The sequence below is a fragment of the Cardiocondyla obscurior genome, linkage group LG11 (assembly GCF_019399895.1).
Source record: "Cardiocondyla obscurior isolate alpha-2009 linkage group LG11, Cobs3.1, whole genome shotgun sequence".
Taxonomy (NCBI): Eukaryota; Metazoa; Arthropoda; class Insecta; order Hymenoptera; family Formicidae; genus Cardiocondyla; species Cardiocondyla obscurior.
The window spans coordinates 1,640,230-1,667,734 of NC_091874.1; the positions used below are offsets into that span (position 1 = coordinate 1,640,230).

General features: G+C 39.3%; 4 protein-coding genes across 8 annotated transcripts in view; 2 read left to right on the top strand and 2 right to left on the bottom strand.

The window, feature by feature from the left end:
• The window catches only part of LOC139106770 (retinal guanylyl cyclase 2), a 38,398-nt gene extending 29,633 nt beyond the window's left edge, over positions 1 to 8,765 (top strand). The window contains exons 12-23 of the mRNA XM_070663733.1: positions 600 to 680; positions 767 to 943; positions 1,297 to 1,456; positions 1,933 to 2,082; positions 2,602 to 2,773; positions 3,079 to 3,219; positions 3,367 to 3,559; positions 3,779 to 3,950; positions 4,320 to 4,590; positions 5,744 to 5,755; positions 6,680 to 7,260; positions 7,553 to 8,765. Of these exons, the coding sequence (XP_070519834.1) occupies positions 600 to 680; positions 767 to 943; positions 1,297 to 1,456; positions 1,933 to 2,082; positions 2,602 to 2,773; positions 3,079 to 3,219; positions 3,367 to 3,559; positions 3,779 to 3,950; positions 4,320 to 4,590; positions 5,744 to 5,755; positions 6,680 to 7,260; positions 7,553 to 7,803 (2,361 nt within the window). The 3' untranslated portion in view covers positions 7,804 to 8,765. The remainder of the gene's footprint in view (positions 1 to 599; positions 681 to 766; positions 944 to 1,296; positions 1,457 to 1,932; positions 2,083 to 2,601; positions 2,774 to 3,078; positions 3,220 to 3,366; positions 3,560 to 3,778; positions 3,951 to 4,319; positions 4,591 to 5,743; positions 5,756 to 6,679; positions 7,261 to 7,552) is intronic.
• Positions 8,766 to 12,008: 3,243 nt separating this feature from the next.
• LOC139106771 (uncharacterized) lies at positions 12,009 to 14,385 on the bottom strand. Of its 2 annotated transcripts, XM_070663735.1 has the most exons (4): positions 14,176 to 14,385; positions 13,488 to 13,722; positions 13,037 to 13,216; positions 12,009 to 12,736 (listed from the first exon to the last, which is right to left on the bottom strand). In XM_070663735.1, exons 2-4 carry the CDS (start codon positions 13,718 to 13,720, stop codon positions 12,727 to 12,729), a joined length of 423 nt encoding a protein of 140 aa, XP_070519836.1. In that variant the 5' UTR covers positions 13,721 to 13,722; positions 14,176 to 14,385; the 3' UTR covers positions 12,009 to 12,726. The 2 variants fall into 2 exon arrangements, with proteins under 2 accessions (XP_070519836.1, XP_070519835.1); XM_070663734.1 differs by lacking the exon at positions 14,176 to 14,385 and having other exon boundaries at positions 13,488 to 13,747.
• A 3,106-nt stretch (positions 14,386 to 17,491) lies between these two features.
• Positions 17,492 to 26,660, bottom strand: LOC139106378 (uncharacterized). Of its 3 annotated transcripts, none has more exons than XM_070663098.1 (10): positions 26,519 to 26,660; positions 21,168 to 21,326; positions 20,615 to 20,779; positions 20,081 to 20,251; positions 19,876 to 19,984; positions 19,531 to 19,684; positions 19,149 to 19,275; positions 18,885 to 19,061; positions 18,435 to 18,725; positions 17,492 to 17,982 (listed from the first exon to the last, which is right to left on the bottom strand). In XM_070663098.1, the coding sequence occupies exons 1-10, from the start codon at positions 26,520 to 26,522 to the stop codon at positions 17,717 to 17,719; spliced, it is 1,623 nt and encodes a 540-aa protein (XP_070519199.1). In that variant the 5' UTR covers positions 26,523 to 26,660; the 3' UTR covers positions 17,492 to 17,716. The 3 variants fall into 3 exon arrangements, with proteins under 3 accessions (XP_070519199.1, XP_070519198.1, XP_070519200.1); XM_070663097.1 differs by lacking the exon at positions 26,519 to 26,660 and adding an exon at positions 21,795 to 22,202; XM_070663099.1 differs by lacking the exon at positions 26,519 to 26,660 and having other exon boundaries at positions 21,172 to 21,296.
• Positions 23,493 to 26,520, top strand: LOC139106380 (major facilitator superfamily domain-containing protein 6-like). 2 transcript variants are annotated; one of them, XM_070663103.1, is made up of 9 exons: positions 23,497 to 23,710; positions 23,826 to 24,127; positions 24,284 to 24,626; positions 24,788 to 24,978; positions 25,057 to 25,190; positions 25,269 to 25,384; positions 25,486 to 25,731; positions 25,860 to 26,012; positions 26,098 to 26,520. In XM_070663103.1, exons 1-9 carry the CDS (start codon positions 23,653 to 23,655, stop codon positions 26,166 to 26,168), a joined length of 1,614 nt encoding a protein of 537 aa, XP_070519204.1. In that variant the 5' UTR covers positions 23,497 to 23,652; the 3' UTR covers positions 26,169 to 26,520. The 2 variants fall into 2 exon arrangements, with proteins under 2 accessions (XP_070519203.1, XP_070519204.1); XM_070663102.1 differs by having other exon boundaries at positions 23,493 to 23,710; positions 25,860 to 26,520.
• Positions 26,661 to 27,505: the final 845 nt, after the last annotated feature.

Sequence of the window (27,505 nt, forward strand, 5' to 3'; positions counted from 1 at the left end):
AAGGGAAAGGGTAATGAGATAGAAATAGTTCGTCAACGTTTTCTAAAGTCCAATTTTATCCTCCGTGCTCGTATTTTTTTTTTTCTATTTAAAGAAAAAAGAACGAGAGTCAGCGTGGGGATAAAGAAAACTTGGGAGGTCCCATATATTTGCTCTCAAGGCATTATCGGTATCCCGCGCGCTGTATACCTTTACCCTTGCAAACAATTTCACCCTTGATCACTTCCGAGAATTTTCTGCTTGACACGACACGCGGTATTATCCGACGGCACTAAGAATATACTTCGCACATCGATATTCGTTTTCGCACCGGCATCTACAACGTCAATGTTCCTTACATGGTGACGCTGATTAATGTCGTAAGTTCCGGAATATGATCGAGCTGATAAGAACCTCTTGCGCGTAATGAAGACTGATAAGGTAGTATACAACGCGCAGCAAAGACGCGAGTTAATCTCCGGTTTATTTCTATCGAACGTTGACGAATTTTTTATTTTTTTTTCCCCCTTCCCCGACGAAGACGTCGACCGATCGCGATATCCTACGGATGTAACGCTACACTAATGCTTTAGTTAATGATCCGTCTTGATTTCTGGTAGGGTGACTTGGTTCAATTGAAGGAGCTGCCTTTTCAAGGTACGTTCGAACTGAAGAACAAGGCCATGGACGTGCTGGTCACGGTAAAGGCGCACATCCTTTTATTCATACCTTTGAGTTACATTTCGATCGAGTTTCTTTCCACTTGTACGTTTCTATTTTCGAGCAGGTCCATGGGCTGCGACACGAGAACCTCAATCCTCTGATTGGATGCCTTAATGAACCTACGAGACCTTGTCTAGTGTCGGAGTACTGCTCGAGGGGCTCCCTGGAGGACGTACTCGTCCAGGACGAGATTAAACTCGACTGGTCCTTCAGATTATCCTTGCTCACCGATCTTGTACGGGTGAGTAATATCTGAAACATGATGCATTAAGCGCACCTGCCAAAAAGTTCCCGACAAGCCAAAAAGATTCGAAGAAATTAAAAAAAAAAAAAAAAAAAAATTGTTTATATTAACGTATCCAGTTACAAATTTAATTTTTTATTTGTATGAGAATAACGAAAATACTTGAATAGAACACGCGTGATATTTATTGCAATTTAAAACGTTAATATAATTACGCAGAATAATCGAAGATTTTTAATTTCAACTTTGATGAGCATTAAGTAATTCCTCGACAATTTAAAGTTTCTAACTTGAAATGGATTCTGCACACTATGAAACTATGATAATTTCGGGTGGCTTGTTTGCTTCAGGGTATGAAATACCTTCACAGCACTCCGATACGCGTCCACGGCTACCTGACTTCGCGGAACTGCGTGATCGATGCGAGGTGGGTCTTGAAAGTCACCGATTACGGGTTGCCTGCATTTTATGAAGCCCAGAACATAGTACCGCCGGTAAAAACAGCCCGAGGTAAGTTTTCTATGTTTGGAATTCTTTTTCGCCTCATTATGTTTTCTTCAACGTGCGCTCGATGTAATCTCTCGTAGCGCAGAATTTTTTTCAAATTAAAACTCAAATAAGTAAGAAAGTAAATAATAATGCCTGTAGTTGTTCGAGAATATCATATTGTTAGAAATATATCTTCGACTTTACTTCTTGGATCACACGAAAATTATATTTTCTGCTCATCAGGCGCTATTATCTAAGTGTTTACGCGCTGTTTAGAAATTTTGCCGGGGCTACAAGTTTCTCGAGCTGTAAAGTTTTACTAATTAAAAGTTAAACTGCATGCTTTACTAATTGAAGATATTTAAGCCGAGTCCCGGGGTTTTACATTACTTCGGAAGATAGGATTACAGCGGAGAGGGAGTGCGAGAATAGAATCAGAATAATTAACATAAGCGGGCGGCTATTAATTTCGCTAATAATGGTTTGTTGCTGGGTAGACCTGTTGTGGACCGCGCCGGAACTGCTTAGACATCCAAATTTGCGGAAAAAGGGAACTCAGGCAGGGGACGTGTACAGCTTCGGAATTATCATGCAGGAAGTTGTAGTTCGTGGAGAGCCATTTTGTATGCTCGCCCTATCTCCGGAAGGTAATGTACGAGCAAGCATTATTAACAATTTTTTTTTAAGTATACAGCACAAAGACTTCTTCCCGACGACTTTTCTCTTTAATCTATAAATAATTAAGAAAATCGAGAAAAATGTATTTATATCAGTTTCTAATTGTAACACATTAATCGTTAATTTTACATCGTGCTTGGATCGATTATTACTTCGCATCTCATGTCGTCGAGTCCATTGATATTAAAAAAATATCATTATGAGGAATGTGTGAGAATTGAGATAAGAGTGAGCCAATTCTTCGCGCGTATCGTTTTCCGATAAAATGATTAACGATAGACGCATAATTACGGCTCGGATTTTACAATTGCCGAGAATTAAATCTATATTTACGCGTTAATTTATTGGCGTCGATTATCCACGAGCGTAATCTCCGAAGTCTCATAATGGCGCGGCCGAGCGGCAGTGATTATAACTTCTGACGCTAGAATTTTATAATTGTCATGTTTGCGGAACCAAAAACGTCAAACGTTTTACGTGTTCTGCAGATATAATCGAGAAAATAATGAAGCCACCACCTCTAATCAGACCATCAGTAAGTAAAGGTGCCGCACCACCGGAAGCCATAAACATCATGCGGCAGTGCTGGGCGGAAACTGCTGAAATGAGGCCCAACTTCGACGACGTGCACGATCTCTTCAAGAAGCTAAATCATGGGAGGTAAAATCACTGGTCGTATAATCTCCAAGCCATTGTGCCTCCGCCACGGAAATATTGAACGTAATATTGGTCAGAAATCAAGAGTCGCGTTGTCGAAGCTTATATCTTGCTAATTTAATCGCAACCTCAATAGCAATGAACAATTTTAACTCCGAAAGATTTTTTTTTTTAATAAATATTAATTACAAATTGCTTTTGATCTTAATTCTGGCTAATTCTTAAAACTAATTTATATTTAATTAATTTAACAAAAACTCTTGACAATAAGTAATAATTGGAATAAAGCCAGCACCTTTCACTTTCAGAAAGGTAAACTTTGTAGACACGATGTTCCAAATGCTCGAGAAGTACTCGAATAATTTGGAGGAACTTATTCGCGAGCGTACGGAGCAACTCGACATGGAGAAAAAGAAGACCGAGCAATTATTAAACAGAATGTTACCTAGGTAAACAACAAAGAAATATAAAAAAAACTTTTATTCCGTGAAAATATTATTGTATAAAGCTATTGTCGATATTAATTTTTCTTTGATAAATAAAACCGACTAAATGTCGTGATATTCTTGGGAAAATTATAATTCGAATGTTTTTAGTTCGGTCGCAGAGAAACTCAAGCTCGGAATGCCCGTCGATCCCGAAGAGTTTCGCGAAGTCACGATTTATTTTTCGGATATTGTTGGCTTCACGACAATATCCGCGCGTTCGACACCATTTCAAGTGGTTGATCTGCTCAACGATCTTTACACCTGCTTCGACGACACGATCAACGCATACACAGTTTACAAGGTATTCACTTAACCGCGTGGTTATTTTTTTTTTCAACAAGTTTATTCATTAAAAAAATCAGCTATGTTTGCTATTTGTTTGAATATTCAAAACTTTATTTTATTTTATTTATATATATATATATTTTTTTTTTTATTTGTTATTTAATTTTTTTGATAGTGATATCATGTCAAAAGTTTTGGAACTCCGGTGCTACAAATACATATTCAAATATCACAGGTGGAAACTATCGGAGATGCCTACATGGTTGTAGGCGGCTGCCCTGTGAGAATACCCGATCATGCAACTCAAATAGCAACTATGGCGCTCGATCTGTTACATCAGAGTGGAAAGTTCAAGTTAAAACACCTTCCGGATACGCCGCTCAGGCTGCGCATTGGTCTTCACACGGGTGAGCAATTTAAATTATTTTTACGTAATTTAATTAAAAGATTGTACGGGAGGAAATAAATTTTTAACGTCCCTTCTTTCCCGTTAAAATGTTAACGTAATTTATTATAATAACAATCAATGTCGTGTTACTTTAATTAAACGATCATTTAATTAACTTCGAGAATTAAGTGAAGGGGACAAGTAAAGTTTCGTATAATTAGTCGATTGAACTCGGAGATTTATCGCCGTGTCTTCATACTTTACTCTGATTAAATTTGTGCTGAAATGGCAAATCTGAACGATCGTTTCTTTTATCGGCGGCTAAGTGAAAGTGTTTTCGCGTGGCGCAAAATACTAAAGGGTAGAAATTCACTTTTTCCTCGATCAGGCCCGTGTTGTGCCGGCGTGGTGGGCTTGACAATGCCACGTTATTGCCTATTCGGTGACACGGTGAACACCGCTTCGAGGATGGAGTCGACCGGAGCGCCGTGGCGCATTCATCTCAGCCAGGCGACAAGGGATCGATTGATGCAGGTCGGTGGATACCACATTGAATACCGCGGACCTACCGACGTCAAGGGCAAAGGCAAGATGCTGACCTACTGGCTGCTCGGCAAGCAAGGCTTCGACAAGGAGCTACCCAAACCGCCGCCTCTTAGGTGAGTTCCACTGAGAACATTTTCTGAATTCCCACCCCATCGACGTAACCTACCCTACGACGCCCGCCGACCCCTCGGCAAGGCAAGCACGCCCTTTAAACGTGCCATGATTTAACGCTTCGCACGCATCCGGCAGGTCTCATTAAGTTGAATTTATCGCGATGACTTTTCTTTCTCTTTAACATTAAACGACTCTACGTCGCTCCTCTCTTTTTATCGCATTCCGCCTGGAATGTAACACGACGAGGGGTGGTTCGATCGGAATAAGTTCCCGAATACCATTGCGAGTCCTCGCGGAGAAAAGAGTCGGGTTTAATCAAAGAAGTTACCGCGTGCTTCTTTGATTAAGTGTCAGAGAGCGAGAGGAAGCCGCTCTCGGGAGTTTTTAATTATGTAACAATGAGTCGCGCGGGCGGCTTGTGTGCCCGTTCTCATCCCTGCGGCCGCGCCGCTCGCATATCTCGCTACTTATAATTGTTCAACGTACTCGCGAAAGTGACATAACGCGGCGAAGTTTTCTCTCTCGTGCATTAGCCATTCTATTATGACACCCGCGGGCAAAAAGTGACCTACTACGGTGTGCGTATAAGCGGGGAGGAAAGCTATCTTTAAAATTAACGCTTATATTATGCAGGGTGTTTCCGATCTGACGCGTAGCCCTTCAGTCGCAGACGGCGGACTCGAATATAAGAAAAACACCCGCCTCGGTTATAACCCGAGAAAGTCAGTTTTACGTTACACGCGACGGTGATGAAATATACCGAAGATAAAATTGGCTTTCAAGTCGCCCTTATTTACAGGCGAACGCGACAGTAGCCCGAACTTCGAACCCTGCAATTAATTTTTAAACGAATTTCGACAGAAATTTAATTAGCCGATAACTTAGCATTAAATAACTCAATTCATATTTATATAAGCGGCATGTTATTTGATACGTCATAAACTGAATTAATTAAATTTTATTGTTAGTCGATGATAATTTAATATTTGACGATAATAATTTGAATGCTTGGCGCGACCAAATTTGCAAAGGGGCGGTTATTTTATTCTCATCCACGCCCCTCGCGTTTTTAATGTAGGTTCACCCACTATAGTTATTTGATTTCCAGATATTTAATGCTTTTATCTGTTGCTATTCCGCTGCTGCGTTCAGAGAGAACCACGGGTAAGTAGATTTTCACATAAATAATTCAGCATTGAAATCAATTGTATTATTCCACGCTGGATAAATCCTTTTCTTACGCCGGATGAAAATCTGCCAAAAGTTCGATCGCATAATTTCAACATTATTCGATATTTTTCGTACATAACCGTACATTAAATTTTTTATTAAAATGTTAAAAAGGAATTTTCATTAAAAAAAAAAAAAAAAAAAAAAAAATGAAAATTTATGACGGATTTTTTATCAGTCTTTTACAAGCAGTATAAACCAAAATGAGAATGCAAAACGCAGCGCATGAATAAACATGCTCCAGGAACCATCAGCCTCAAAACGACGTTTACGTCAAAACGTCAATTACCTTAAAAGTCGCTTCTCACGTTCTTACCCTCAACTTCGTCCCTATCCTGTCGAAAGTTAAATCCTTCCCTACACCAATGTAACCGTATCGTTCGTCGGATGCAGCTCTGTAATCACTTTTATAACTTTCCAATTTCCGTCGGTTCCCTCCGCGAGTGACACCGACGTTAAAATAGCGCGACGTACATGAATAAACACCCATACGAAACATCTGTGCACCATCGGCATCGAAATACCATTCGCGTCGTTCGCATGTCAATTTGCGCGAAAAACTCTTTCGCATGCCGGCGGAAAATGGCGATATGCATAAATAACGCAAACATTCGATACACAGCAATTTTCATGCGCCAGCGGTCGTGGGATGCCGTAAAATTTGAGTTTCTTTCGCCCGCAGAACGCGAAGTTGCGGTAAGAGTTGCATTTTAAATTTATCGGAGGATCCCACAAACATGTGTATCCATCTTTTATTTCCTTTCCGCTTCTTAAGATGCGAAAAATGTCCTTTACGGTCGCCGTCTTGCGGCTTTCGCATAGCCCGGGTCCCTTCTGAATTTCCCAAATGTTCCGAAGGCTCGACGAAAGTCTGCTGAGCGGACATCAAAGCGGAATATCGAGCGACTCCGCGTGCTCGCAGCTGCCGGTGATACCGTCGCAGGACGAGAGCCACGAAGAACCGGAAACCCCCGTCGAGGTGACGCCTGATAGCGAGACCCGGCAGGATTCCGTCAGCAGCGGAGTCAGCGGCAGCCGGACCGCGTCCTTCGAAGAGGGTACCGGTACCAGGAAGGTCGCCGTGTCCGTCCACGACGATCGCACGCTGCTGCCGAGCTACTCCTTGAAGTCCGACTTCATCGAGGTGTTGCAGGGTAAGCAGGACACGGTGGCGAAGACGAGCGAGACGGTCCATGGCGGGATGACAAAGAGCACATCCGGCGATAATCAGACTTCCCTCGGCGTGTCGGCCTCGATATCAAGTACCGATCCAGCCTCGGCGATCCTCGGCGCGTCCACCAGCTCGCTCACGTCAATCGCCAGCGCAGCGTATCGACAACCGCTCGCGAGGCACCGCCGTTTCGCCGGATGCATCGACGAGAACGATCTCAGCACACCTTACAATCACTACAGATGTCTGTCGCCCAACGAGTATCACGGTACATATCTCGAAAGCGTTTTATGTCCTTCCCTTCGCTTTATGTCAGTTATTTGCCTCTTTATTTTATCTCGAAGCAGCAGATTATTTTCTTTGTTTTTTTTTTTTTTTCCTAGAGGAACTTGAGATATATTAAATTATTTATACAAAAGGGAGATGATTTAGATTACTACGGCTTATTAGGAAGATATCGTGTTACTCAAATATTTTCCGAATATCCCAAGAGTATATAGAACTTCTCGCGTTCGATTGACCCCGCCACCCTAACGGACCACGTCACTTTCTTTGATCAGGGAAGGGTCCCGGGTGCCGAATGCTTAAGAGGCAATTCAGCCTGGATCGCCCGGACGAGCCGGTGTCTATAATCCCAGAGCAGTCCCAGCCGCGGTCAACTCCTCGTCTCTACAAGCAAAACAGCGCGGGCGCGGCCAACGACTTGGAGAGAATCGAGGAAATACCACCGGCCACTCCCAAGCAGCTTTTACAAAATTATCGTCAAGCCGCTTCCGTGTCCCTCTCCGTCGAGTCCTTATCGTTACGTTAAAGTCCCTCTCGGGGACAGTTTCGCGAGCGGAACTGTAAAAGATTCGATAGACACGAGCTTACTGCGCGAAGGGTGAACGTGAAATCTCCGTTCGACTGAGATTCCGCGGGCAGGGGATCGTAATTAATGCAACTCGTGGTACGAGGTAACGATCTAGGCGTGCGTTACAAATTTACAAATAATCGTTGGCGTAAAGATAAAAGAAAAAATATATATATATCTTCCTAGGACTTACGCAATCCGCTCTTTCCCCCCAACGTGTACCTGTTTGTACCTGTCAATCTTAGGCATTTCAACGTTTCATCGATAACTCAACGACACGGTCGTCCACGGTTCTCGATGCTGAATTAGCAGCATCTCAGACGGCACGGAATATTTAACGAACACTTTACAATTAGGTGTCTGTTGAGCGTGCGAAAATATTCAGAGTTCCGAGTATTTTCAACGGCCGAGAGATTTCGTTAAATTACTATACCTCACTTTGTACAATATATAACTAGATTTCTTTCTTAGAAAATCGAAACTTTAAGAAACGTAATAATGTACCCCCTCGTTTCCAAATTTTTTCATAATACCGCGCGATCGTTTTCTACCTTCCAAGAGTCAAACGCTGTTTTCCTCCACGATTGTCTACTGTAGCCGTCGATTGTACGTTCTCGTTAAATGTTGTATCTATCTATAAAGCGAAATTCTCTAAAGTCGGTTTTCTTGAATGAAATTTTAACGTCGTGAGATCATTTCCACGCATCTTGCAAAGGGAAGGTAAAAATGATTCCGGTTTTGTAAACATGGATCTTTGACTGTTAAACAGAGGCAAGACGGATAGCGACGAATACGAGGGAAAAAGAAATATTAAACTAATTTTAATTAACTATTAGTTATAATTATTTCTTAAATATATCTCGATAAAGAAGAAAAAAAAGAGTTATTCTTGAAAAAGGAAATATATTGCTCGTGCGTATACAATCTTTATGTGATATTTATACTCATTTTGGTCAAAACACGTGACGCAATCTATGAATAATGATGCTCGTCGAAAAAGAAAGTTGTATAGGAAGTAATTAACTATCATCTCTCTCGCGATTATGGCAGTAGAGAAGCATTTCATCAATCAGCAGGTACGTAAATATAAGTGTGACTGATATCGCTATTATTTCCGGCCTAATAATTTTATGACGAAAGTCGAGGGAAACACTCGGTCTTCTGTTGCATGACAATTTTGTAATAGTGATCAAATTAACGAGGAACGTTAATTAACGTCGTGAAATGCAAATATTTTTACAATAAATTCTATCTTTATTAGTGTTTCGTTTGTAAAAAGTGAAATATGTTTTCTAATCTTTTCTTTTTCTTTTCTCTTTTTTTTTCAAGATTTTTCAAACAAATCGAATACAATTTTTCCTTGCTAAAAATTGAGTCGTTTAAACATATTATTAATTGTATGATTAATAATGAAGATAGTTTCGACGACAATCTGTAAATCATTTTAAATCTGTGAAATAATTGATAGCTCGGGTAACTGCAACATCTGAATTATTCATGTTAAAAACTCTCCGAAGCTAATATGTATAATCGCAAGAATTATAGGAGAACGGGCCGTTGCCCAACTGGCTCTTTTAATTTATCGCTTTGAGAAAAAAAATCTTTTGCGGCCGGCGGGCGAAAATCAATCTTTATGACGAGCGGCTTAAGAAACGGTAGGCTGGGCGATGGGAATAACTTTCTTGCACGTTTCTCGCGCCAAGTGCGGTTACTACGAGGCACGGCATCGGTTTTTACCTTATGATCGTAAACGCTGGTAATGTCACGGCAAGCACACGGATGACGGAGTGCGACGTAAACATCCGGAGATCGCCAAGTGATCATAATGGACGAGGCTTCGATCGGTTTGCCGAATGACGTCTTGCGGCTAAGGGACGTATTTTATTATCGAGACGACAGTAGCTCGATAAAACATCTAACTGCTCGTCGACTTCTATACCTTAATTTATAACTTGGAATTTTAAAATAAAAGAAAGCGTTGTTGTTCTTTTAACGCGAGGGAAGTTTATATATGTATTAAATGTGCCAACGATAGATAAAAAAAATTTTAATATTCGACAATACGTAAGAGAGAAAAAAAGAGAGAGAGAGAGAGATGGAAAAAGAAATTATAATGAAAATATAAATCCGAGGTGAATAATTTTTCAAATATTCTTCAGTGCATGGCGCGAGTGTTTTCACGGTCAATTTAACATTTCGAGAATATAAATTGCAGTGATAAATTGAAGGAAAATCAACGGTTAAGAAAATTAGGGATTCTGACGAGACAGGGAATACGATTTTCAGACGTGAACGGGTGATAACGGGAGAAGGATAGGAATGGCGCTCTCTTATCGCGGACGACAATCTCTTCATTGCGCTAATCTCTCGTCTCTTCGGTATCGTTTCTAACAATCGCGCCGGGATCGGATTATTCCGCTAACTAGTTTCTCCGAGGTACCGAGCTGTAAAATAAATTCGTGTCCCGCGTGTCACCCTCGCGAAATTCATCACGCTCAACCTTCGCATCTAGCCGGCAGCGTTCACGTTCCCCGGCTTCGTCTATTTTAGATTTAGCTTTGCTTCTAGCGATAATAATTGATATCACCTTTCGGCAAAGTTCAGCTGCGAGCGCACCCGGGTAGTATCTTCCTAACGATTTGGAACGATTCGCGGGGATTATCAGGACGCTACGTCTGCTTGCCCGTCCCGAGGTTTAACTGAGTGTTATATCAGCCGCGCTTTACGTGGTAGTCTCAATAATTCTGTACTCGTAACGACAAGATACGAAATACGTATACGATGTTAATTAAAATCTTTGACTGTGTCCTACGTACAATAATAAATGTGCAACAAAACACGTTGCGTACACTTCGCGAGTATTAAACGTGAAAGGCGAGGATAAAAACCTGGTTTAGAAGTTCAGGGGCCCGTTGTCCCAAATCAAAACGAGGAGTCCGAGCGGCAAAGAACTTCCCTTTCGTTCCCACGATACGTGAGTTTCAAATCAAACGCGCCCGTCGAGTTCGATTAGCTTCTCGACGCGCTCTTCTTCGTTTATTCGGTAGAGTGTAATGTTCCGACCTTTTCTAAATCAGCGCCCCGACGCTGTCGGTGCTAATCCGGACGACAATCGTTAAGGGATATAATCGCATTTTCTAACGTTCACCGTAACAATAGTTATCCGATCATTCTCAACGGCTGTCTCGTAGCTCGCGCGCGAGATAGAGAGCTCGGTTTCGCGCGGTGCTTCCGCGATTAAAAGGATCGAGCTCGTGAATAATCTACAGCCCGAAAACGATACTCAACGGATGTACGTACCTTGATGTAACTCGTTTGATTGCGTAGCTCGCTAATGTTAGAGATATTAATAGGTATAAGTAGCTCTCGAAGCGAATCGCGTCACCATGCGACAGGCATCCTTGAATTGCGCACGAACCGATTGTATAATTTCTAGAGACACTTTGTGGAATGACTGTTTGTCACTCGATTTTAATTCCCCCCCTCGCATCCTTCCGCTCGGTGCTTAATTATTTTCCGACACCTGACATTTTTCCAATTTCTTTCGCTCTTAAGGAGCTCAATAATATATCGCGCGACGTGTGTCATGTGTAACAAAGGAGTCGAATAGCGCGGTGAGAAAAAGTAAATGTAATATTAATAATAAAATCGCGCGGAGTCGAAGAGTCAATCAAAATTCTAATTAATTTTATTGAAGTCGTTAATTACCGAAGAGCAGGTACTCTCGCTGTTTATTGTATCTTACGAAATTTTAAATCAACGTAATGGAACTGTTCTCGAATTTATTATTATAAAGTAAAATGAATAATTAAGAATAATAAAGATTAAAGCCAAGTCGAAGTAAAGGTATAAAGTAAAGAGAGATTTAAAACAGGGATGCTTGCCAGACATCAGTTAAATTCAATGATCACTTCTCATTAATGGCGTAACGAATATGCGCTGAATGCCCACTCGCTGGTCAGCTAATTAAGTGGCATTAACTAAAATGTTCAATTGCCTCTGTACTTTTTATATTAATCACAATTTCTAAATAGACGATACGTTTACTTGAATAATTTATTTAATCGATACCAATAATGAAATTCTTTTACTATAAATATTACTTCAGAGAAATCTATAAACTGCAACTATCGTTAATTACGAAAATTAGTTCTTGAAGGACGAATTGCGGTATTTTTTTTTTCTTTTTTTTTCTTAATTAAAATGCACGTTTATTTAATGGATTAAGATTAGCTTAGGTTTGTTTCTCCGTTGAATACTCAAGCGAAAATATTCGCTACGCCATTGACCATCGTTTCTACACTTATATCTGATTGTGTGAATAGAAGAGAACTTATGTAATTGTACACGTATGAATGTTACATGTTACAAGATGTTATCGGAAGAATATCTAAATACATAGCATAGTAATCGGTGGCGACGGTTGGGTATTTGTATATTTCAGACGCATCGTGCGATTATATACTCGTTATTAATACTTCAATGTTACTGGGTAACATCTTCGGCAATAAAGATAATCATACGGCCGTAAAACCATCTATTTTATACTTCTTGCGTGTACAGCTCCTCTCCTTTCAATAATTTAACGTTGAGGAAAACGTACTTTTCAAACGGAAGCAAAAGGAGTAAGTAATACAACGGCAATAAATGCGCTTGTGATATTTACAGGCCGTCATTTATTAATCTGTAACATTAATAACAAAAATAACAATGTCTTCGATTACTATGTCGCTAAATAACCTTAACTGTTGTCCTTATACTTAAAGTTGGTGATCTGACTGAGACTCGGCGCGATGCATGCGCAATTATTCCTAAGCTTTCGTGATAAAGCTAGGAGATCAGGCTGGTACTCTGTTATTAACGCCGACTGCACTTTCGGATTTACCAGGTGCTGTAAAGAAAATTCAAAAAGAACTTTAGTAAGATTAACAAGAAGTAATCCCCCGAAGAATAATCAGTTTTCCAAACAGTAGCTGTAGCTCTTTAAAAAAAATTCTTTTCAAGCCTTTCGGTGCAACAAACAATAATTTTTGTATTAAATTTTTTTCAGGCTGTCGCAGCATAGACTTAAAAAAAAATATATATATATTAGTTTTATTGCAGAATATAAATCTAACTGTAGCGAAGGAGAGATATCGTATTTTAACGATATTAATCCCTTAGATAGAGATTAGTGACCGGTTTTTCTCACCCGTAAGATGAGTCTGGTTGCGACCAGGCTGGTGGCGGACCATACTCGGCAGATTTGTAAATAGGTTTTGGTACAATTCTCTCGATATAAACGGGTTTCTCGACGTATTCCACGTACTTGGTTGGTGGCGATAGATAGACGTGATGCACTTCTGGCGCGCTGAAGTAACCAGCCTTGTAACTGAAAATGAAATAAAAAAAAAAATTCGCACCACGAGATTCATGAAATGCAGAGCGATAAAATATTTGTGGATTAATATATTGGAAACTTTAATTTAAAAAATTACGAGACTACATTTTCTATTAATAAAAATAATAGAAACAAGGTGACAACTCTATATCGTTATTTTATTTTATTTTTTTTTTTCTTTTATAAAACTGGAATGTTTTAATTATAAGAAATACCGTCAATGAAAATACCAATTTAAATGTATAGACGAAATATTTGTTACCCTTTCGCGACCCCGAGACCGAAACCGAGAAGACCAGCGCCAAGGAGTTTCTTTTTCAAAAATAATGTTCTCTTTTCTCTGGTGTGTATCGCGCCACCATCAACCTGATCTTCGATAGCGACGTTTCCGAGGTCCAGCGATTGTTGATTCTGTTGGACAGCCTCTTCCGCCGTTGTTCTCAATACGAGGAAACAACAGACGGTGGCGACGATGATGGCAATAGTGCGATGCATCTCTGTCCGTGAAAAACAAATACCTTGTACCGTTGTTGTTTACCATCAATTTTTCCAAGTGACATAAGAGCATTTCATGCAAATACCCAGCACAAATGTACTTAACGCACACATACCAAGTAGTTTAATTTTAAATAAAAAAAAAACTAAAGTCACATTTCAAATTAAACGATTTAACCGACGGTCTTGATTCAATTATTAACCATTAACACTTTTATTTTCTTATTCTTTATTTTTTTTTCTTTTTTTTTTTAACGTAGCGCTGAGGTTTCGTTTACCGATCATTTCATTAAGACGTGAACTTTCATCTGCTCGTACGTTATGTGTCGTTTTTTTTTTTTTTTATAATCGAAATCAGATTCGCGATCGATACCGTACGAAAGGCGCTTAGAATTTCGCTTTCTTTCCCTCCGGGGTTCCTGCTTAACTGATAGAAACCGGTTTTAGGCGCTTACCTTGCGTCTCAGTACGATAATACACGGTAAAGATCACGGTGACGATACACCGCGAGGACTGGCCCGAATACTGTGACTTTGATCGGGGAATCGTTCGATTTTATACCGACTTGCCTACCTCGCTGCTGTTTGCTGCTGGTACAAGCGCAATTTCGAAGGCGCCTCCCCTACCACGGCGCCGGGACGAACGCCGTTAATACCGGGCTCAGGACGATCGAACCTATTGTGACACCTGGGAAGCATTATTATTGCACGCATGACGGTAGCAAGCTAGTAAGCTGTACCTCGTTGAAAGAGGTTTCGTGAGAATTACATGAATATCTTTAAGAATCTCTTTAACATTCCGCAAATGAAACGAGAAATCTGTCGCAATAAATTTCTACGTTTCAAATTCTTTCTCTAGTCACCCCCAAAGCGCATTTTTTAAATTAATTTTTTTATACTGTATTTTATAAGGAACCGATTTTATTTTCTTTATTAAAAATTAATTAAGACGCAATCGAGAAATTAAAAAAAAAAAAAAAGAAAGAAAGACAGACGTATCTTTGTCAAAGTTGCATCGATTACAACTTTTACATCGCGATTAGAATTTCTCTGTTGCACGCTGCCTTCCCATAACTCAGTTTGTCTAAAAAAAAAGAAAAAAGGAAAGAAAAAAAAAAGTAAATAATAAAAAATAAACGCTGCACTTGGCGTTCGCCAATGTGGACTGCAATTTACAATAGTTTCACCAGAAAAACCTGTTCGCGGTTTTCCTCTCCGCTCGCGCTGCAGAAAAGTGTCATGAAAGATCCATTACTAGCGATCCAGATATCTGGATGGGACTTATATAGACAGAACTTGGCAGATCCGCGGAGGCGAATTCGAGGAAGTGAAAGAAAGCGGAGCGGTAATAGGGACATGACGCGGACGTCGCTTCGATTTATCAACCCCGCGACGTGACAGGCAGATAATGCACACTATTGTCTGCTGCAACAAGTAGAGCGGCGGGGAAAAGAATAGGACGCGGAAAGAGAGAAAGAGAGACAGAGAGAGAGTAAAAGAGAACGAGCCAGATAAAGGAAAAGACAGAGAGCGATAGGGTCAGGGGGGGAAGAGGGACGAGGGAAAGGAGAGAAAGCGAAGCTACGCAACGAATTTTCCATTCCTCCTTCGTGTACTCCACGTGGCCCGCCTTTCAGTGGTACACGTGCTTCTGTCGCGCGCAGTTGCACGACTCGTTACGTTGCGATCTGATATACACGCGTAATCATTGGCACGCACGCGGCCACACACGCGAAACTGCGATCGACGGCGGGCGAATGACAATGACACCACGGTCCGCCCGTTGCGATTCACCGGAGCCGCGTTCGAGCAAACGATCGGGCAACGATCATCGGCATGTTGCCGGCGTATCTAGGTGTTACAGCATCGCGGATATTTCGTTGCGATAAAACCGAGCGCGAATATTCTCCGCGGAGAGCGACGGCGGAGGACGTAGCGCGAGGGAGAAACGTTAAATTTGCGGTAACGAACAAACAGCGCGAGAATAATGAAGCTCTCTTCGAGATCCGCCGCGCCTCGCGCTAACGAGTTCGCGATAATTAATCGGCAAACTAATCGCACGCAGCGATAATCCTTGATAGACATCGATCAGCAAGTGAGTTTCTTCCTCGGGTTGGATATCGCGCGTTTTCTCCGCGCGTCGTGATACTTATTCTGCAGTCTAAGCTTTATCCCCTTGCTCACCTCGTCCTTCGCGTTTCCACGGATTTCCCCAAATTAAAGTCGGTAAAGCTATTTGTCTGTATATTAAACGTTCGTGTTTCCAAATTAACGCGCAGGTGCTAATCTATGGGGGGGAAGACAAATATATCCGCGCTCACCGGCGCGAGCCTGGGGCACAGATTCTAAAATCACCGGCAGGCAGGAACCGGTAGGGAGATGACACGCGACGCAATTCGGTAATCGGCCGTAGAAAGTGTTCGAGAGTAAGAGCGAGCTTTCGCAAGGAGGACGTGCGGTAGCGGGCGCGAAATTTCACCGGGCCGCGAAGGCCAATCGCGAAACGCCGGCGACGTATTCCGATATATACATATTTTTTCTTTTTTTTTTTTTTTTGACACTGTCCCCGGGCAAGGGCGGCGGCAACGTTCAGCACGCCTCGGAGACGTGCCACGTCTCGCTGGTACAAGTCCCGTTGGAAACTGACAGGCCATTTGTGCGAGGAGATTAGCATGGAAATGGAAGTTCACTCCGCGCTCTATAATAAGGAACGTTTCCGCGTTGGAGACAACTCTAGTCCGGAGCTCACTTTCTTGTGCCGTTCCCCAAACTGTATTCCGAGAAATAAATATGTTGTTTATCGCTGATGCAATCCGGTATAAATGAACCCGACGTAAATACATTTTGTTCGCAGCGTAAACTAAGTAGGGTCTAATTTACATTAAATTGTATCGAGTTTAATTTCGTATTACATCATGAATTTGAATGATTTTGTAATTACAAAGAGCGAGTTTGGAAAGAAAGAACAAAGGTGTTAGATCGTGAGCGCGAGGTTACGACACTTGCATCCCGTTTCACGTTGGAAAATATCATGTCTCGCAGTCCCGTGCGAAACGCAAAGTAAACGTAATAATCTGAATCGCATACGCAGTGCGTTCGCACAGGTCGGGACGTGAAACGCGGCCGAAACTGCGCCGTGCTGCAAATCGACCACGCACGTACTAAATTCGATATTCACTTTTCGCTTTGTATTCTTCCTCGGTACTCTCTCCTGAGAGGAAAGCGTCGTTTCACGACATCCGCAAACCTGTATAGTTCACCACAAAAAGTCTGCATGTCGCGACTACAGAGTGGCTTCATAAATAATTTATCGGCCCGACGTTCACGCGGGACCTTTTATGATGGGTGCGCTTAATTAGAAAAATTCTTGCTCGCAGCTCCGTAAGCTGAGATCCTCTCTTCGATGCGAATCCACGCAGCTGTTCGCACTTCGACCGATCAAATACGTAATATAACTGTGTAAGCGTCTAGACGCCCGAAAACGTCCATTTGTCTAGCCGCCGATTGTCTAGAAGTGCTATTGAATCTACGTGCTCCGGCATACATATTTTGGCAATGACGTATTCGTGGAGTGAAATCAATCGGAGAACCCGACATCAATCCCAGGTGCGTGTTTGACTTCCCAAATAGAACGTTGCACAATTTCGCCAGCGGTTAATCTCTCAGATGTAACACTCGTCATCGGAAAAATAGGTCGCTGCTCTGAAATAATGGAAATGAACGGAAACGTTTAATGCGTAAAAAAAAAGAAAAAAAAAGAAAAGAACATTAGTTGAACTTAAATAATTTCGAATTTTATAAAATAATTTATTTCTAGAAAAAGATTGGATGATAACGATCCGTAAGAATAAAGCACAGCTGCGATGATGTTCCACTCGTAATTTCTCACATGGCTTCATTCGCTTAATTAATATGTCAATCAGTTATTCAATTGAAGGATCAATTTAATTTAATTTAATTTTAAATTGTTTAAAAGAGAGACTTCGATAACGTAGGGCTATAATTCGTCGTTATCAGTAGGTCGGGCTAAATTAAAGTCGAGAATTTCGTCAGATGTTAAGAAGCGGACGTCACTGTCCTCTGAGAGCGCGGATCCGCTTGCTCCTCTCTTATAACTTTTCCTTCTCCTGATGACGATAATCGCGATCGCAAACGCCGCGAAGAGTAGAACCGAAGTTGCACCAACCGCCGCGACGATCTCCAGGATTTCAATGCCTCTCCCTTGCTTCACCTTTTCCGGATTCCGCTCCGCTTCGTGCATATCTGCAAATTTTTTTCCCATCGCCAATTACAACAGCATCAACATATCTCCCCAACTAAAATCGATATAGGTCACTAAATTAATTCGACATAAATATTTGCATAACGTAGTATGCATTGAATTATCAATTAAATTCTTTTTCAATAATTAAATTATCCTGAGTTTGAAACGTGAAATTATGTTAAACATTTCGCGTCTCTCTCCCCCCGAATTATCAGCCGGCAGTGTCATGCATAACAAGAAGGGAAGGGTCAATCGATACTTAGACGCAGGTATAAATGCATTATAAGTCCATAATGCAATTTCTCAAAGCTGGGTAAGTCCGTACTTTAACTTTTCAATTTGTTTCGAGATCCTTTTCAGGGTGTAGCTTACTTAAACTAGGCCGAGGCGTCTCGCTCCGATTTAATATCGGATAATCTTTCTCTGTACGTAATGAAACAGATATATGTACCGGGTCGGTCCTGAAGCTCTACGTATTTCGTCGTCGAAGTTGTCTTCGATGCGAATGGCGTTTCTTTCGTTTCCACCTGCTGCGTCGACTTCACAGGCGTCGTTCTCTGCGAGGGTTTTCTAGTTTGAGCTCTGACCGTCGTCGTCATTATGGGTCTCAGAACCGTCGACGTCGGCCACCTGGATACATATGGGTCGATATCGTCCTTCGGATTTATAGGAAATCCTGTTAGAGTGGAATTCTTAACCGGTGTAATTGTAGTCGTAATACTGTCGAGTGATGTGCTGTATCCTGTAATTATAATTAAGATTCTCAATCGTGGGAGTCTCGCGAAACTGATTAGCGATCTATAAGATCAAATCCGGCGCTATCATCGGTTTTTTAATCCGATTAGGGGTTCCTAATATAGGCATCCGACCGAAGCATCCGATTAAAACAGTAAACAGTTACCTAGAATGCAATATTCAACGTAATCTGGGCAGCAAATAGAACGTTCCGCACAATCGATCGTGCAAAGGCAACTCTCCGGCCCAAACGGCGGTGGGGTAAAGCTCTCCGACGAAACGCATCTATCCCGACAGGTTTGCTGAGCGTTAATTATTTCGACTTGATCTGTGACATATTTTTCTGCAAAATAATGAACAAAATTAAACTAATAACTTTTACGGTTAGCTTTTCAATTAAAATATACTTGAAATTAATTTTAAATCTTACCATCGTCGCTGACGATTACGCTCGTGGACTCGTTTTTAACCTTGCACTCGTCCCCTTGTAAAATAGCGACGTCGTCTATAGCGATATCGCTCACGTAACTGGTACCTCGCACTCCTTCTATAATAATCTGCAGAAAAATATAGAAAGAAATTTTGTGTTTAAATTTTAAACCGGCTAAAGTTATCAGTTGTTATTATCATTAATATTATTATTAACGAAATAAAATTGGATTGAAACACTCGAAATATATCAAACTGCCGATGAAAATGTTTGATTTCTCGTAATATTTTAATAACAGTGCACTACCACGTAAATAATAGTACTCCGATGATTAAAAGCCGTGTTTAATGATTTAAATAACAAAGTTTAAAACCACACGTACTTGAAAGCTAGCATTAGCTTCTGGTAAATTGAAAATGCCGTGAAACCATTGATTGCCTTGATTCCCATTTTTAGTGAACATTAATCGCTGCGCGGAATCCTCTTGTTTGAAATACAAATTTAAAGAGCCGATCGTGGCGCCGTACATGTGATACCTGCCGAATTGATTAAATATTTTATATAAAATCGTGTATTGCAAATTTTTAATATAAATTAAATGTTAAAATTTTTACGACAAAGCTGACATACTTTTTTTTTTTAATAAGATAATGTGTTAAAACTACAAAAAATTGATAAAAATAACTGCAAATTTATATTTTAATATTATATAAATTATATTAATCACCAGAATGAGAAACATCCTGAATCGGCCAATGAAGAATTGTACAGAGGAGATACGATTCTCGCCGTATCGTTCACCAATCGTCCGGATGCCTCGATATATAGATAATGCCCTGAAACGTACGCAATTATTGCTTCGGAACAAAACGACTTTTTTTCCTCTTTTCACTAATCTATCGTTGTCAGTGGAATGTTGGCGTCAGACGTACCGTCATTTCCGGCTCCCAGCGTATGATCGTGCGTTGGACCGGTGCCGACGTGCAGGCTTGGTGTTTCGAAGTTGTGGCGTTTCCAATCGAAATCGTGCTGCGGATCTTGTTCCCACCAGCAAAGATCCGGGCTCTCAAAATCGCATTTCGTTGGCGTGGATGCGTTTAAACCTTACCGAAGATTATCACAAAAGACATTGTATTAATGAGAATAAAATTTGCGATATGCCGTCACACGAAGAAAACCAAAATTAGTATAAAAATAATGAATTAAAATAAGGTGTTAATTAAAATAAAATAAGAGAAAGACTTAAAAGTAAGAAAATATGCAGTTATATAAAAATTAATTATATACTATAGATTGGACAAGCGTGACGAAGCTTCGCAGGAACAAAAATGAAATAATTATTCCTCTACGCTGTAAGTAAACGTTTATCTCGCAATATCCCGTAGCTCGACTGCAGAGACGAGCGCAATCGTTAAGCGTACCAAGCAATAACAATAATCAAACAAATTAGCTCTTCGTTAAAGTACTTCGGCAATAAGGAACAGTTCCATTCCATCGACGTCCGTCGCAGTAAATTTCAGCGTTGCCGACCAGAGAGTAACCGGGCTCGCAAAAGAACATTGATATCGCCCCGTACAATTTTTCCACCATAATTGAGTGATCTGGTCGACTCGGTGCGGTGCATTCCGCGTCTAAATGTCAAAAAGATAAATCACATTCAATATTCGTTATCACATCGATAATTCTTATCCCCCTTCCGCCCCCGCATTAAAAACTTATTTGAAACACGATATCGACAGCGCGAGGCCATCACAGGCAGGACCATTTCGTCGGGCTTTTTTTTTTCTTTCTTTTTCCACTTTTTTTTTTTTTTTTTTATTACCACCCAACGCTATATTTTACCAAAGCGCATTTTATTTTAAAGAGCATTTCGCTCGGAATATTTTATCGCGATCAAAAATGAAACAAAGAGCGCGAATAATAGGCAGCGATGCATTGAACGTATATATCGCGTTTATAAAACCCGTCCACTTCTGATCGGTAATTTCCTCTATTATTCCGACATAAAATTTTACTTACTCACACACACGGGAGTAGGAGTGTCCCACTGGCCACGTACGCACGTGGAATATTTGTTGCCCACCAGAGTGAACCCGTCGTGGCAGTTGAACCTTACGACTCTACCGCGAGCCCGCAGGCGAGTTTTTCCGTTAGTCAGCTGCAACGTGGGACATCGCACTGAAAGGAAATATTTGTTACGATACGCCGTTAAAACTGCATCGGGTTTTATAAAGCGGCTGATCTCATTTAAATTCGCGGAAAGTAATTAGAGATGGGACTTGTAAAACTACGGCGATCTTCAACGCAGCGGGTTAATTAACAGCGCGAAGTAAAAATAAATATCGGGACAATTAATTGCGACGTTTATTAAATTTATTTTCCTGCGACTTAACGTTCTCCTGAGCTCCCGATGGATAAAGGCGACTTCAATCTCGGGCGTAACAATAATGCTCCGCGATAAAGTACATTTCTCAGCAGGTATCCGTAGCCGTATCAAAGAAAATAGCTCGTTATTGATTTGCCGGGGTGATATTATGCTGATTGCACGGTCGCTCAGTCGTCGATTTCAATTCTATTTGAATTTCAATCGCCCGCTCCCCCTGCCTTTATCAATAAAAATACGTTGCTTCCATTATTTCTGCTTACTCTGCACCTGCCAAGAGAAAACGATGCACTGGCCGAAGAAAACGGGCAGCAGTAATATCATCGAAGAGCACTTCATCTTCACGCGAGTACGTGAGACGCATATGCGCGCACTTAAACTCGCGCGCGATCAAGTAACGAAGAAGATGCGACTCGCTAGGCTTTTACCCCTCCGAGACAATTTTTATTTGCCGAAAGCCGATGCGCTGCGAATCACCGCAGTCTTCACGTTGAAAGCCACTTAGATTAATGCGGTATTAATCGCTTCCGGTTCCCTCGGCGTGCCGCTTACGCGCGATAATCACGGTACGCGGGCCACGAAAAGAAGCTCTCCCGACAAAAGAAGAAAGTTACTCGAGTTTGCGCCATTAAGCGCGACGGGGACGCAAATGGTGCCTGGGATTCATTCTTTCCATTTGGGGCTGCTACTTGTCGTGGCCCGAGGGCGGGAACACGATTTCCTGGCATGCGAGCGATAGCTTTTTTATCGGTCTTCCGGTGCTTTATCTTCGTCGCGTGTCGCCAGGCCTTGAGGAGTATCCCTAGAGATTGCACTTCGCGCGAAACATGTCCGGCGCCAACTCGATAATCTTGATTCGCGAACTTTTCGACCCGGGCCGTCCCGGAATCTACGAGGATTTATCGCCCGAGATAGATCCCCGATCTATTCGAAGTTCTGCGAGCGCTCAAACTCAATCAGATCCCGGACTTGCCAGGTTCATTCGAGACATATCAACTTTTATTTGTTTCGAATTCGTTCAGTTAAATCAATTTTTTTTTTTTTTTATTTAGTTTTCCTTTAACGATGTAAGACTTTTTTTTTGCTTTATAAAAATAATAGAATTATCGCTTAATAAAATCTGATTAAGAATAAAATATAATCGTTGCAAGTCTATCTTTGTAATCGCTGGACACTGATTTTAATAATAATTAAATGTATAAAATAACGCCCCCGCTTTAGATTTGCTTCTAACTTGGTAAATTTGTGTGTGTTTTTTTTTTAATCTCTCCTGAGAAGGAAAATCGTCACTCTGTTAACGTTGGAGTGTGTGTGCGGTATCTTGAAAGAGATAAATTTGGTATTTTCTTACTTACCGACGTCAAAAAAACTTTAAAATTAAAATTTAAAAAAGGTAGACTTGCCCGACGATTTTCCTTCTCAGGAAAGATTAAAGGCATGAAAAAACACATATTTATTAAGTTAGAAGAAAATTTAAGGTAGAAACGTTATTCTATATATTTACCAACGGCGAAATATTAAGTTGTTTACCGTAAACTGGTGCATATGGATAAATAACACCCATATCTAGAATAAAAAAATATATAAACTTTTTTTATGAGTATTTTCTACAATTTATTAAATTATTTAAATGCATATATCTGTGTAATTCACTTTGAATTTACTTTCGAGTTGACACTTAATTACTTGCCATAATTAAAAAATAATGCACCTTTACAATCAGCTAAGTATAATTAATCTTTATTATTTATATAAAAATATTAACTTTGACCTGTAATTCATAAGTATTATATTAAATATTACTAATTTATGTTTTCTAGTTAAAACGTACAAACGCTACATTTTAAAATGAGAGTAACATATAGTATCAACTTTGCAATTTTCTAAACACTTTAGTATTGCGTATCAGTAAATAACAAATAATGGTAAATATATAAATAACGTCTAATTATTTGCCATTTACTGTTACGCAACACAATAATGTTAGAGTATTAATACTATATATTTCTTGCATTTCGAAATGTCCCGTTAGTACGTCTTAACTGGGAAACATAGAGCTAAGTTACTGCTAATATTTAACTTTATACTTATTGTTTACACGTTTTTATTTTAATATAAATAATGAAGATTAATTACACTTATCTGAATGTTAAGGTGCATTATTTTTTCTTTATGGCAGGTAAGTGTCAACCCAAAAGTAAATTCAAAGTAAATTACACATATATGTCCATTTAAATAATTAAATTAATTGTATAAAATGACCATAAAAGGAGTTCATATCTATTTTATTCCAGCTATGGGCGCTATTAATTTATATGTACCGGTTTACGGTAAACAGCTTGGTATCTCGCCATTAATTGTGGGTGGTATCATCGCGATTCTACCTGTCGGAAGCTTTATTGGCAAATTATTATTTGGCTACGCTGTGGATCGTTTTCTTAATTCGAAAAAAACGATTTTTATGATAGTAATCGCTTCGACAGGTATATCCTACGCCTCGATATACTTTTTACCAGCTCTACCAAGCCCGATATTACCAGATCACCAATATCAAAATATTTCCTACAACTCTCTATCGCTTTGCAATACTAGTCTGGTAAGTCGATCTTTATTTTCTCGCAATTGTAAATTCTTCTGCTGAAATCTTAAATACTTTTAAATGTCCCATTTCCAATGATTACGTTTATAAGTATTGAATAGTTTTACTATAAAACACGTTTAAAGAAAGATTTGTTAATTTATTGATTTCAAGCATGCCTCAACAGTGGCATCGTGTAGCGATACGAAAGATACGACGTGCCATTGGATGTGTAAAGATACAAATTTCTCTGTGCCGTTATCATTTCGCGCAGTCGAAAGGGAAGCAATTATCTCACGGAATACTACATGCGTGTTAAATGCTAACGGAACATTATTTCATCAGGGGAACGCCACGATAAATGACAATTGTAACGTTACCTGTGACAATTTTAAAGACGATCCCTGCCTATATAAATCTGTGACTTTCTGGGGTTTTGTGATTCTGTTTTTATTTGGTCACATTGGTTTTAATATTTGTACCAGCGTAAACGATGCAATTTGTTTCGACATATTAGGTAAATACGTTTTTTTGTAAATGTATATTTCAGAATTGAAATTAAAAAAAAGAAATATCTGTATCAATTAAATTTTAGCAAGAAATTACTTTATAAATGCTTTCACATTATATTATTAAATACAAGTAAAATATTGTTTGCAATAAAGCTTAATTGTTTAGGTGAAGATGGACAAGTAATATACGGTAGGCAGCGATTATGGGGCTCAATTGGTTTTTCTTTTCTGACACTTATATCTGGTTACACCATCGACTTGTGGTCAGAAGGAAAGATCTACAAAACTTACACGCCAGCGTTTATTTTAGTATTTATATTTATTTGTATCGATTTGACCTGTTTCAAAAGATTGAAGGTACTTTATATTATTAAAGAAAAAAGTACAATGATATAATTTTGATGTTATTACCTTGACGTTACATTTTTATTACAGTTACCATTGATAAAATCGCCAAACATATTAAAAGATGTTTATACCGTTTTGAAATTGATGCCAATTATTATATTTCAATGCACTGTATTTATTGCTGGCATTTTCGAGTGTCTCACGATTAACTTTGTATTTTGGTAAGTTTTATACAAAGAATAAAATGTAAAAATTTGTGTCATATATATTAATAACAATCCAATTGTTTGTTTTATTAGGTTAATAGAGGATCTAGCTATGGCGACTGGTAACATGAATAAAGTTAAATTAATACAGGGCCTAACAATATCAGCAGCTTTCCTTGGTAGCAAAGTAATTTTTTTCTTTATGTCCGGTAAGATTTGCAAAAAATATATTTGTTTTAACGTTCTGATAAATAAAATATGACTGTATATAATGTAATGTGAAAATAATCTATTTTTTTTTCTCCTTCAGGAAAAATATTGAAGAAATTTGGATATGGATACACAATAACATTTTGCTTTTTAGCCTTCGCGTTGAGATTGGGATCATTGTCTTTAGTATCATCACCATGGTACGTCGTTCTAGTAGAAATCTGTTTCCAAGGACCAACATTTGCGCTACTCCACTCAACAATAGTAACATATGCAAGCGTAATAGCACCACCCGGCACGTCCGCCACCGTTCAAGCAATTACGATTGGAATAAAGGAGGGTCTTGGTAAGTTTAACAAAGTTTCCATCAAAGGATCACAGTCCGCGTTACACCCATTTCACTTTATAAATATATCTACTTTCCCAACAAACTTAGCGATACGTTATACGTAACACAGCAATTAATGTTTTTAGGATATGCGGTTGGTGGTCTTTTAGCTGGCTACTTAATTAAAAAAGTTGGCAGTTCAATGACTTTCAGAATTTATGCAGGACTTGCAGCACTTTCTGCTTTATTGTATTTCATAATTTATGTTTCGTACTTAAAGCATACGATGACAGTAATAGGTAACGAGTCAAGAAATACTATTTACCATAATTTTAATTATTTCAATTTTTTTAAGATTGTTAAATATAATTTCTCCTTTCGCAGATATACGAAATAATGTTGAATGGAGAAAACCTGCTGACGCACGAAGGGACTGTGCTACAGACGAAACATAATATATGAATCTTGCAATATTAAAAAAATACGTACTATATAAATGATTATCAATAATATATATTGATTATATGTATATCAAATGTTACATATTTTATAGTCTTTAAATATGATATTAAAAAAAATTCGTCTTCGCTCTAACTGGTTTTTGACGAATTAATCAGAGCCAGAAATATGATTTTATCTAATCAGAATCAGCTAGTTCATTTTGATTTGCGTCGCGAAAGCAGTCAAGATTAAATGGCACTTATAAGTATCAAGAAATACGTAACGATACAAGTACAATCCAGTACAAAGTATTTTTTTTTCTATAATAGCAAAAATGTAAAACATTGTCTTTTCATGTACTTACCCATTAATGCCGATTACGATACGAGGAGGATCGTACTTGGTAAACATCAGCGACCCTCAGCGAGCAAACAGACTGCGTCTCCATATAATCTTGTATTTATAATTCATGCAGATATCGATGAATAATACACGTTGTGTTTAAAAAATAGCATCGTGGACGAGATATCTTCGAAACCCGACGCCTTACACGAAAGAGAGGCTGCATTGCGATAACAAATACAGTCTTCTCTGTTACCCGTTACCTCGCACGAGTGCAATATTTGCGAACCGTCACGAGGCCGTTTCCTTGTGCTTATCATTCAAAGGGTCCAGAAATGAGCGTTGGAAAGGCTGGAAAATATAACACATTTCCTCAGTTTGTGAACAAGTGAGTTTAACATTATAAACAATAAAAAAAAAATTAATAACTTTACTGGTAGAGTCTTAATCAACGCGAATTTATGCGTATGTATAATACTTGGAATGTATAATTTTAAAAAGTTTAACTGGTTCATACGAGAACAGCTATCTATCACTTCGTTTCCAGCTGCTAATTAATATAAATAACAAAATTTAATTTTTACTAATTTGTAATTTTATGATGCAAAAAAAAAAGATAGCACCAAGTTAAATTAGCGAAAGAGATCGTAGTTTCTAAGCAACCTTACATCGTTATCACATTCTTATCTTAGACTGCAAATACAGGATGTTATCATATAAATTAATTGCTACCAAATCTTTCGATAATTAAGAGTTCTCAAATCGAGACTGATTTTATTACATTAATAAAATAAGCACGCAACTAAGCATTATTATAAATAAGTCGTTTGCAGTCTTATCAATCGTCTGTGTGATAAATCATTTGAATATTGTGAAGTGCAACGCATTGTTAAACGACTTATTAGATAATTATAATAGATTCACAATGTATACGCAATAAAAGGAGCGTTATTACACGCAACGATCGGTATATAACGTTTGATGACTTACACTCTAGATTAGTTTTAAG